This window comes from Salvelinus namaycush, chromosome 15 (assembly GCF_016432855.1).
Source record: "Salvelinus namaycush isolate Seneca chromosome 15, SaNama_1.0, whole genome shotgun sequence".
Lineage (NCBI taxonomy): Eukaryota > Metazoa > Chordata > Actinopteri > Salmoniformes > Salmonidae > Salvelinus > Salvelinus namaycush.
The window spans coordinates 3,908,718-3,920,573 of record NC_052321.1 but is presented as its reverse complement, the minus strand read 5'-3'; the positions used below and the strand labels follow the sequence as shown (position 1 = coordinate 3,920,573).

At 52.4% G+C, this 11,856-nt stretch overlaps 1 protein-coding gene across 1 annotated transcript in view; it reads left to right on the top strand.

The window, feature by feature from the left end:
- The first annotated feature begins 947 nt into the window (after positions 1–947).
- nin (ninein (GSK3B interacting protein)) overlaps positions 948–11,856 on the top strand; it is a 57,558-nt gene continuing 46,649 nt past the window's right edge. Inside the window, exons 1-3 of the mRNA XM_039009215.1 lie at positions 948–1,162; positions 7,083–7,188; positions 11,272–11,438. Of these exons, the coding sequence (XP_038865143.1) occupies positions 974–1,162; positions 7,083–7,188; positions 11,272–11,438 (462 nt within the window). The 5' untranslated portion in view covers positions 948–973. The remainder of the gene's footprint in view (positions 1,163–7,082; positions 7,189–11,271; positions 11,439–11,856) is intronic.

The following is an 11,856-nucleotide window of genomic DNA, read 5'->3' as shown; positions in this document are numbered from 1 at the left end:
ATTTATTGCCCTGGCCACATCTGCAGTCCTCATGCCTCCTTGCAGCATGCCTAAGGCACGTTCACGCAGATGAGCAGGGACCCTGGGCATCTTTCTTTTGGTGTTTTTTAGAGTCAGTAGAAAGGCCTCTTTAGTGTCCTAAGTTTTCATAACTGTGACCTTAATTGCCTACGGTCTGTAAGCTGTTAGTGTCTTAATGACCGTTCCACAGGTGCATGTTCATTAATTGTTTATGGTTCATTGAACAAGCATGGGAAACAGTGTTTAAACCCTTTACAATGAAGATCTGTGAAGTTATTTGGATTTCAACAAATTATCTTTTAAAGACAGGGTCCTGAAAAGGGGACGTTTCTTTTTTTGCTGAGTGTATATAGAGGGAGGGAGAGGGGTAGGAGAGAGAGAGATCTTTATCTCACTCTCTGTGTGTGTTCAGGGCAGGGTGCTGTCCTATAACTGTGCTAACTCTGTCTCCATGGTAGGGTGCTGTCCTATAACTGTGCTAACTGTCTCCAGGGCAGGGTGCTGTCCTATAACTGTGCTAACTGTCTCCAGGGCAGGGTTCTGTCCTATAACTGTGCTAACTCTGTCTCCAGGGCAGGGTGCTGTCCTATAACTGTGCTAACTGTCTCCAGGGCAGGGTGCTGTCCTATAACTGTGCTAACTCTGTCTCCAGGGCAGGGTGCTGTCCTATAACTGTGCTAACTCTGTCCAGGGCAGGGTGCTGTCCTATAACTGTGTTAACTCTGTCTCCAGGGCATGGTGCTGTCCTATAACTGTGCTAACTCTGTCTCCAGGGTAGGGTGCTGTCCTATAACTGTGTTAACTCTGTCCAGGGTAGGGTGCTGTCCTATAACTGTGCTAACTCTGTCCAGGGCAGGGTGCTGTCCTATAACTGTGCTAACTCTGTCCAGGGTAGGGTGCTGTCCTATAACTGTGCTAACTCTGTCTCCAGGGCAGGGTGCTGTCCTATGGGATGGATGACGGCCAGCAGGATCAGTACGAGGAGCGTCTGAAGGAGGTCTTTGAGAGTTTCGACGCCAGCGGCGCCGGGTCGCTGTGCCCCGAGGAGCTATCTGACTTGTGCCAGGCCCTGCACCTGGAGGATTCCACCCCCGCACTGCTTCATGCCCTGCTGCAGAACCAGGACAGACTCACTGGCAGGGTAAGCCCCTACACCTGGGCCTGTTCAGACTCACTGGCAGGGTAAGCCCCTACACCTGGGCCTGTTCAGACTCACTGGCAGGGTAAGCCCCTACACCTGGGCCTGTTCATTAGGGTTTTGAAGAGAACGGACTGAAACAGGGAGGGACTTCCAGAACTTGTCTAATAACAAACTTTTTTTTGTTTTGTTGTTGTTGTAAAACATTTTGTTTACGTTTTGCAATGGTGTGCGCTAATGAATACGACCCTGCTACAACTCTGGTCTGCGTTAAGTTAGTGTTAACTAATGTTAACTAACTGGTGTTGTTAGTTCACTGGCAGGGTAAACCCCCTCCACCGGCCACAGCTCAGGATATAGACTACTCTGTCTTCATCCTATAGGGCATAATGCCCAAGCCAGTCAGCCAGGGAGCCAGTCAGCCAGGGAGCCAGTCAACCAGGGAGCCAGTCAGCCAGGGAGCCAGTCAGCCAGGGAGCCAGTCAACCAGGGAGCCAGTCAGCCAGGGAACCAGTCAGCCAGGGAACCAGTCAACCAGGGTGCCAGTCAGCCAGGGAACCAGGGAGCCAGTCAACCAGGGAGCCAGTCAGCCAGGGAGCCAGTCAACCAGGGAGCCAGTCAACCAGGGAGCCAGTCAGACAGTCAACCAGGGAGCCAGTCAGCCAGGGAACCAGGGAGCCAGTCAACCAGGGAACCAGGGAGCCAGTCAACCAGGGAGCCAGTCAACCAGGGAGCCAGTCAGCCAGGGAGCCAGTCAACCAGGGAGCCAGTCAGACAGTCAACCAGGGTGCCAGTCAACCAGGGTGCCAGGGAGCCAGTCAACCAGGGAGCCAGTCAGCCAGGGAACCAGGGAGCCAGTCAACCAGGGAGCCAGTCAGCCAGGGAACCAGGGAGCCAGTCAACCAGGGTGCCAGTCAGCCAGGGTGCCAGTCAGCCAGGGAGCCAGTCAACCAGGGAGCCAGTCAGCCAGGGAGCCAGTCAGCCAGGGAACCAGGGAGCCAGTCAACCAGGAAGCCAGTCAGCCAGGGAACCAGGGAGCCAGTCAACCAGGGTGCCAGTCAGCCAGGGAGCCAGTCAACCAGGGAGCCAGTCATCCAGGGAGCCAGTCAACCAGGGTGCCAGTCAGCCAGGGAGCCAGTCAACCATGGAGCCAGTCAACCAGGGAGCCAGTCAACCAGGGAGCCAGGGAACCAGGGAGCCAGTCAACCAGGGAGCCAGTCAACCAGGGAGCCAGTCAACCAGGGAGCCAGTCAACCAGGGAGCCAGTCAGCCAGGGAACCAGGGAGCCAGTCAACCAGGGAGCCAGTCAGCCAGGGAGCCAGTCAACCAGGGAGCCAGTCAACCAGGGAGCCAGTCAGCCAGGGAGCCAGGGATCCGGTCAACCAGGGATCCGGTCAGCCAGGGAGCCAGTCAACCAGGGAGCCAGTCAGACTGTCAACGAGGGAGCCAGTCTACCAGGGAGCCAGTCAGCCAGGGAACCAGGGAGCCAGTCAACCAGGGAACCAGGGAGACAGTCAACCAGGGAGCCATTCAACCAGGGAACCAGGGAGCCAGTCAACCAGGGAGCCAGTCAACCATGGAGCCAGGGAACCAGGGAGCCAGTCAACCAGGGAGCCAGTCAACCAGGGAGCCAGTCAACCATGGAGCCAGTCAACCATGCAGCCAGGGAGCCAGTCAACCAGGGAGCCAGTCAACCAGGGAGCCAGTCAACCAGGGAGCCAGTCAGCCAGGGAGCCAGTCAGCCAGGGAGCCAGTCAGCCAGGGAGCCGGTCAACCAGTCAGGGAGCCGGTCAACCAGGGAGCCAGTCAGCCAGGGAGCCGGTCAGCCAGGGAGCCGGTCAGCCAGGGAGCCGGTCAACCAGGGAGCCGGTCAACCAGTCAGCCAGGGAGCCAGTCAACCAGGGAGCCAGTCAGACAGTCAACGAGGGAGCCAGTCTACCAGGGAGCCAGTCAACCAGGGAGCCAGTCAACCAGGGAGCCAGTCAGACGGTCAACCAGGGAGCCAGTCAGCCAGGGAGCCAGTCAACCAGGGAGCCAGTCAACCAGGGAGCCAGTCAACCAGGGAGCCAGTCAACCAGGGAGCCAGTCAGCCAGGGTGCCAGTCAGGCAGGGAGCCAGTCAACCAGGGAGCCAGTCAGGCAGGGAACCAGTCAACCAGGGTACCAGTCAACCAGGGAGCCAGTCAGGCAGGGAACCAGGGCCAGTCTCCTGGTGCTTTGTTAGCTGTCTTGTTTTAGAGAGAAATTAGACCCTTTCATTGGCCTTCTCATCCCAGGTGTCTGTTGTCATAACAACCAGGCTAATCAACATTCACAAGTGAAGTGTGTCTGTTTGAGAGGGTGCTTGATGAGGAAAATTCCCTCCTTGCTTTGTTCGGCCTGAAATAGGAAGGCCTTTGTTTAAATCTTTTGTTATTGTGTATCCTCCATGTCTGGTCAAAATAAAATATCTCTTCAATTTTATTAATGGTAAAATTCACTCATAACTGCCCACCGCCAAAATCTGGCAGGTAGCCTATGAGTTACTTTGTATGGTTGGGTGGATGGATTCCCCCAAAATAAGCCCACATTACTCATAACTAGGGGTGTGGCGGTTCACCAAACCCAGGTACGTATTGAGGTTTTGAGGTCACGGTTCGGTTACGGTACGTGACCATGAATTGGAACGCGGACTGCAAGCCAGGCCTAACCGCCCAACATCAGTACCCAATCTCACTAATGCTCTTGTGGCTGAATGGAAGCAAGTCCCCGCAGCAATGTTCCAACATCTAGTTGAAAGCCTTCCCAGACAAGTGGAGGCTGTTATAGCAGCAAAGAGGGGACCAACTCCATATTAATGCCCATGATTTTGGAATGAGATGTTCGACGACCTACCCCTCAACAATAGAGGCCCAGGCTACCCCTCAACAATAAAGGCCCAGGCTACCACTCAACAATAAAGGCCCAGGCTACCCCTCAACAATAAAGGCCCAGGCTACCCCTCAACAATAAAGGCCCAGGCTACCTCTCAACAATAAAGGCCCAAGCTACCCCTCAACAATAAAGGACCAGGCTACCCCTCAACAATAAAGGCCCAGGCTACCCCTCAACAATAAAGGACCAGGCTACCCCTCAACAATAAAGGACCAGGCTACCCCTCAACAATAAAGGCCCAGGCTACCCCTCAACAATAAAGGCCCAGGCTACCCCTCAACAATAAAGGCCCAGGCTACCCCTCAACAATAAAGGCCCAGGCTACCCCTCAACAATAAAGGCCCAGTCTACCCCTCAACAATAAAGGACTAGGCTACCCCTCAACAATAAAGGCCCAGGCTACCTCTCAACAATAAAGGACCAGGCTACCCCTCAACAATAAAGGCCCAGTCTACCCCTCAACAATAAAGGCCCAGTCTACCCCTCAACAATAAAGGCCCAGTCTACCCCTCAACAATAAAGGCCCAGGCTACCCCTCAACAATAAAGGCCCAGGCTACCTCTCAACAATAAAGGACCAGGCTACCTCTCAACAATAAAGGACTAGGCTACCTCTCAACAATAAAGGCCCAGGCTACCCCTCAACAATAAAGGACTAGGCTACCTCTCAACAATAAAGGCCCAGGCTACCCCTCAACAATAAAGGACTAGGCTACCCCTCAACAATAAAGGCCCAGTCTACCCCTCAACAATAAAGGCCCAGGCTACCTCTCAACAATAAAGGACTAGGCTACCTCTCAACAATAAAGGCCCAGGCTACCTCTCAACAATAAAGGACTAGGCTACCCCTCAACAATAAAGGCCCAGGCTACCTCTCAACAATAAAGGACTAGGCTACCCCTTCAACAATAAAGGACTAGGCTACCCCTCAACAATAAAGGCCCAGGCTACCCCTCAACAATAAAGGACTAGGCTACCCCTTCAACAATAAAGGACTAGGCTACCCCTCAACAATAAAGGACTAGGCTACCCCTCAACAATAAAGGACTAGGCTACCCCTCAACAATAAAGGACTAGGCTACCCCTTCAACAATAAAGGACTAGGCTACCCCTCAACAATAAAGGCCCAGGCTACCCCTCAACAATAAAGGACTAGGCTACCCCTTCAACAATAAAGGCCCAGGCTACCCCTCAACAATAAAGGACTAGGCTACCCCTCAACAATAAAGGACTAGGCTACCCCTCAACAATAAAGGACTAGGCTACCCCTCAACAATAAAGGACTAGGCTACCCCTCAACAATAAAGGACTAGGCTACCTCTCAACAATAAAGGCCCAGTCTACCCCTCAACAATAAAGGCCCAGGCTACCCCTCAACAATAAAGGCCCAGGCTACCCCTCAACAATAAAGGACCAGGCTACCTCTCAACAATAAAGGACTAGGCTACCCTTCAACAATAAAGGACTAGGCTACCCCTCAACAATAAAGGCCCAGGCTACCCCTCAACAATAAAGGACTAGGCTACCCCTCAACAATAAAGGACTAGGCTACCCCTCAACAATAAAGGACTAGGCTACCTCTCAACAATAAAGGCCCAGGCTACCCCTCAACAATAAAGGACTAGGCTACCCCTCAACAATAAAGGACTAGGCTACCCCTCAACAATAAAGGACCAGGCTACCTCTCAACAATAAAGGCCCAGTCTACCCCTCAACAATAAAGGCCCAGGCTACCCCTCAACAATAAAGGACCAGGCTACCCCTCAACAATAAAGGACCAGGCTACCTCTCAACAATAAAGGACTAGGCTACCTCTCAACAATAAAGGCCCAGTCTACCCCTCAACAATAAAGGCCCAGGCTACCCCTCAACAATAAAGGACTAGGCTACCTCTCAACAATAAAGGCCCAGGCTACCCCTCAACAATAAAGGACTAGGCTACCCCTCAACAATAAAGGACTAGGCTACCCCTCAACAATAAAGGACTAGGCTACCCCTCAACAATAAAGGACTAGGCTACCCCTTCAACAATAAAGCAAGAAAGGAATCCGCATGGCAAAACAAAGAGAATCTGCATAACTGTTGGAAAAGGGCCAGCAGCTGCTTCAGAAGGATGTCCTCCCAACTCCACCCTAGACATGTAATCCAGGGACACCCCTCTCCTCCTCCTCCCTAGACATGTCATCCAGGGACACCCCCTTCCCCCATCTCCCTAGACATGTCGTCCAGGGCCACCCGCTCCTCCATCTCCCTAGACATGTCGTCCAGGGACACCCTCGTCCTCCTCCCTAGACATGTCGTCCAGGGACACCCCCCTCCTCCATCTCCCTAGACATGTCATCCAGGGACACCCCCCTCCTCCATGTCCCTGGACATGTCATCCAGGCACACCCCCCCGTCCTCCTCCTCCCTAGACTTGTCATCCAGGGACACCCCTCTCCTCCTCCTCCCTAGACATGTCATCCAGGGACACCCCCATCTCCCTAGTCATGTCGTCCAGGGACACCCCCCGTCCTCCTCCTCCCTAGACATGTCGTCCAGGGACACCCCCGTCCTCCTCCTCCCTAGACATGTCGTCCAGGGCCACCCCCCTCCTCCATCTCCCTAGACATGTCGTCCAGGGACACCCCCCCGTCCTCCTCCTCCCTAGACATGTCGTCCAGGGACACCCTCGTCCTCCTCCCTAGACATGTCGTCCAGGGACACCCACCCTCCATCTCCCTAGACATGTCATCCAGAGACATCCCTCTCCTCCATCTCCCAAGACATGCCATCCAGGGACACCCCCGTCCTCCTCCTCCCTAGACATGTCGTCCAGGGACACCCCCCGTCCTCCATCCTGCATTCACAGGATTCAATGCAATTCAATGTTAGGAATTTCATGACCAATATTTTATTATCTGAGTAATGTTTTGTCTTTCCTACTTGTTGAACACCCTGCATGTTATTGTGGGAGAACATTCAGGAAAAACTGTTGTGTCTCATTGCAAAATGTTGTATTTTGTGTTGCAGGTTGGTTTTGACCAGTTCAAGAATGCCCTGATTCTGGTGTTATCAACGAGCATAGCAGCAACGCTTGAACCCAGTCAGGAGACAGCACGTGCTCCTCTATCACCAGGTAAGGAAGGAGTGGAACTCTGAAAGATGTCACTGTTCAACAATATAGCTTCCTCGACTCACAAACTCTCATTGGTCCTTGATCTCACGTCCTCTGTCTCCCAAGCATGTGACCTCTCTCTCTTGACAATGCCTTAGCTTTTAGGAGAAACTTGCATCGCTTTGTCAACAGAGCTCAGTGCTTATTATTGGATGTACAGTGGGAAGAACACAGTTATGTGAACCCTTTGGAATTACCTGGATTTCTGCATGAATTGGTCATCAAATGTGATCTGATCTTCATCTAGGTCACAACACTAGACAAACACAGTCTGTTTAAACTAATAACACACAAACAATTATACGTTTTCATCTCTTTATTGAACATTCCGTGTAAATATTCACAGTGCAGGGTGGAAAAAGTATGTGAGCCCTTTGATTTAATAACTAGTTGACCCTCCTTTGGCAGCAATAACCTCAACCAAACGTTTTCTGTAGTTGCGGATCAGACCTGTAACAACGGTCAGGAGGAATTTTGGACAATTCATCTTTACAAAACTGTTTCAGTTCAGCAATATTCTTGGGCTGTCTAGTGTGAACTGTTGCATCACCTAACTTCTGTTGAGCTTCAATTGGCGGACAGATAACCTTACATTCTCCTGCAAATTGTCTTGATAAACTTGGGAATTCATTTTTCCGTCGATGATAGCAAGCTGTCCAGGCCCTGAGGCAGCAAAGCAGCCCCAAACCATGATGCTCCCTCCACCATACTTTACAGTTGGGATGAGGTTTTGATGTTGGTGTGCTGTGCCTTTTTTTCTCTCCACACATAGTGTTGTGTGTTCCTTCCAAACAACTCAGCTGTAGTTTCATCTGTTCACAGAATATTTTGCCAGTAGCTCTGTGGAACATCCAGGTGCACTTTTGCAAACTTCAGACGTGCAGCAATTTTTTTTTGGACAGCAGTGGCTTCTTCCGTGGTGTCCTCCCATGAACACCATTCTTGTTTAGTGTTTTACGTATCGTAGACTCGTCAACAGAGATGTTAGCATGTTCCAGAGATTTCTGTAAGTCTTTAGCTGACACTCTAGGATTCTTCTTAACCTCATTGAGCGTTCTGAGCTGTGCTCTTGCAGTCATCTTTGCAGGATGGCCACTCCTAGGGAGAGTAGCAACAGTGCTGAACTTTCTCCACTTATAGACAATTTATCTGACCGTGGACTGATGAACATCAAGGCTTTTAGAGATACTTTTGTAACCCTTTCCAACTTTATGCAAGTCAACAATTCTTCATCTTAGGTCTTCTGAGATCTCTTTTGTTCGAGGCATGGTTCACATCAGGCAATGCTTCTTGTGAATACCAAACTCACATTTTATGAGTTTTTGAACTGTCATCGTTGCACGTATGGTACGGAACATAGAATATGGTACGGAACATGGAATATGGTACGGAACATGGAATATGGTACGGGACATGGAATATGGTACGGAACATGGAATATGGTACGGAACATGGAATATGGTACGGAACATGGAATATGGTACGGGACATGGAATATGGTACGGGACATGGAATATGGTACGGGACATGGAATATGGTACGGGACATGGAATATGGTACAGTCCTGCCAGGGAGTACAGAACATGGAATATGGTACGGGACATGGAATATGGTACGGGACATGGAATATGGTACGGGACATGGAATATGGTACGGGACATGGAATCAATGTATTATCTTTGACGTGTATTTAGATTCCTATGACCATACAGTTTGGGCATCTGTTCTGTCTCTCTTGAAAAAGCATTGTATAAAATGAAGAGTCCTTAAGTGCCCTGTTTGGGTTGTGATGTAACACAAGCTGTACTCCTGTGTTCAAACTGTGCTGTTCTGTGTTTACAGTCTGGCTCTCACCGGATCAGATGCATTAAGCCACATGAGTGTCAGTGAGGGCAGAGAAACTCAACTACAGTCCTGCCAGGCAGTGTGACAGAGAGAAGAGGGAGGAGGGGGAGACCAGGCACTGTGACAGGGAGGGAGGAGGAGGGGGGAGGGAGAGGCCAGGCAGTGTGACAGGGAGGGAGGAGGAGGGGGAGGGAGATACCAGGCAGTGTGACAGAGAGGGAGAGAGGAGGAAGGGGGGAGGGAGAGACCAGGCAGTGTGACAGGGAGGGAGGAGGAGGGGGAGGGAGAGACCAGGCAGTGTGACAGAGAGAAGAGGGAGGAGGAGGGGGAGGGGGAGACCAGGCAGTGTGACAGAGAGGGAGGGAGAGACCAGGCAGTGTGACAGAGAGAAGAGGGAGGAAAGGGGAGGGAGAGACCAGACAGTGTGACAGGGACGGAGGAGGAGGGGGAGGGAGAGACCAGGGAGGGAGGAGGAGGGGGAGGGAGAGACCAGGCAGTGTGACAGGGAGGGAGGAAGGGGGAGGGGGAGGGAGAGACCAGGCAGTGTGACAGAGAGAAGAGGGAGGAGGAGGGGGAGGGAGATACCAGGCAGTGTGACAGAGAGGGAGGGAGGAGGAAGGGGGGAGGGAGAGACCAGGCAGTGTGACAGGGAGGGAGGAGGAGGGGGAGGGAGAGACCAGGCAGTGTGACAGAGAGAAGAGGGAGGAGGAGGGGGAGGGGGAGACCAGGCAGTGTGACAGAGAGGGAGGGAGAGACCAGGCAGTGTGACAGGGACGGAGGAGGAGGGGGAGGGAGAGACCAGGGAGGGAGGAGGAGGGGGAGGGAGAGACCAGGCAGTGTGACAGGGAGGGAGGAAGGGGGAGGGGGGAGGGAGAGACCAGGCAGTGTGACAGAGAGAAGAGGGAGGAGGAGGGAGAGACCAGGCAGTGTGACAGGGAGGGAGGAAGGGGGAGGAGAGGGACTCCATGGGGGAGGAGGGTGACTCCAGGGGGGAAGAGAGGGGAGGAGGGTGACTCCAGGGGGGAGGAAGGGGGAGGAGGGTGACTCCAGGGGGGAAGAGGGTGATTCCAGGGTGGAGGAGGGTGATTCCAGGGGGAGGAGAGGGGAGGAGAGTGACTCCAGGGGGAAGAGAGGGGAGGAGGGTGACTCCAGGGAGGAGAGGGGAGGAGGGTGACTCCAAGGGGGAAGAGAGGGGAGGAGGGTGACTCCAGGGAGGAGGAGAGGGGAGGAGGGTGACTCCAAGGGGGAAGAGAGGGGATGAGGGTGACTCCAGGGAGGAAGAGAGGGGAGGAAGGTGACTCCAAGGGGGAAGAGAGGGGAGGAGGGTGACTCCAGGGGGAAGAGAGGGGAGGAGGGTGACTCCAGGGGGAAGGAGAGGGGAGGAGGGGGGAGGAGAGGGGAGGAGGGTGACTCCAGGGGGAGGAGAGGGGAGGAGGGTGACTCCAGGGGGAAAGAGAGGGGAGGAGGGGGGAGGAGAGGGGAGGAGGGCGACTCCAAGGGGAAAGAGAGGGGAGGAGGGTGACTCCAAGGGGGAAGAGAGGGGGGAGGGTTACTCCAAGGGGGAAGAGAGGGGAGGAGGGTGACTCCAGGGGGAAAGAGAGGGAAGGAGGGGGGAGAAGAGGGGAGGAGGGTGACTCCAGGGGGAGGAGAGGGGAGGAGGGTGACTCCAGGGGGAAAGAGACTGGTGAGGCTGTGAATGAACTTGGGCTTTGGAGTAACGTGCCAAAAGAGGGTAGAGAGAGAGAGGAGGCAGGTAAGACTTATTTAAGAAGGATTACTAAATCGGTGCCGTAGAGTTAGAGAGCGGTCAATCCGTGTTACCTTTTAGGAGCAGGTAATCACTCTACCTTAAATATGACTTCAAATCCCTGTCCGTTGAGCTAATGTGTTCTGAGTCACAGTCTGTGTCTGAATGGAAGTGAAAACATTGAAAGCCCGGTGTCCTAATAAAGTTTTTTTTTTTGTTCCTCCTGACCAGAACAAAATGTAGGTTATTAAATGATGAACCTTTGGATATAGATATAGATATACCAATGATATAGTAACTTGTTGACCTAACTAGAATGCCTACTTCAAGTGTTTTAGTACTAGTCTGTAATCTCAGGACTTAACCTATGCCTTTTTTTAGTTTAGACGGTTTAGACGTGATTTAATGACATGTTTTATGGACCATTCTCATCGCCTTCTCCTTCTCCACAGACTCACCAGTCCAAGCTAAGTTTGTGCGGGGTAGTAAGCGCTATGGCCGACACTCTACACCAGAGTTCATAGACGCCATCACAGACTTCTCAGAGGCGGTCAGCTCAAACGCTACAGGACGGGACCCAGAAGATCATGAAGACTCTACTGTGCCCAGGAAACGTGAGGTAAACACCTACCTACTGAGAATGGATGGATGGATGGATGGATGGATGGATGGACGGATGGATGGATGGATGGATGGATGGATGGATGGATGGATGGATGGATGGATGGATGGATGGATGATTGGAAAGATGGATGGATGGATGGATGGATGGATGGATGGATGGATGGATGGATGGATGGATGGATGGATGGATGGATGGATGGATGGATGGATGGACGGATGGATGGATGGATTGATGATTGGATGGATGATGGATGGATGGATGGATGATTGGAGGGAGGGATGGATGATTGGATGGATGGATGATTGGATGGAGGGAGGGAGGGATATACTAATATTCATCACTTCAGTTTCAACTCTTGCTGTTATTCTTCACACACGGTCCACGTTCTACCAGCACCATCGTTTTTGGACTC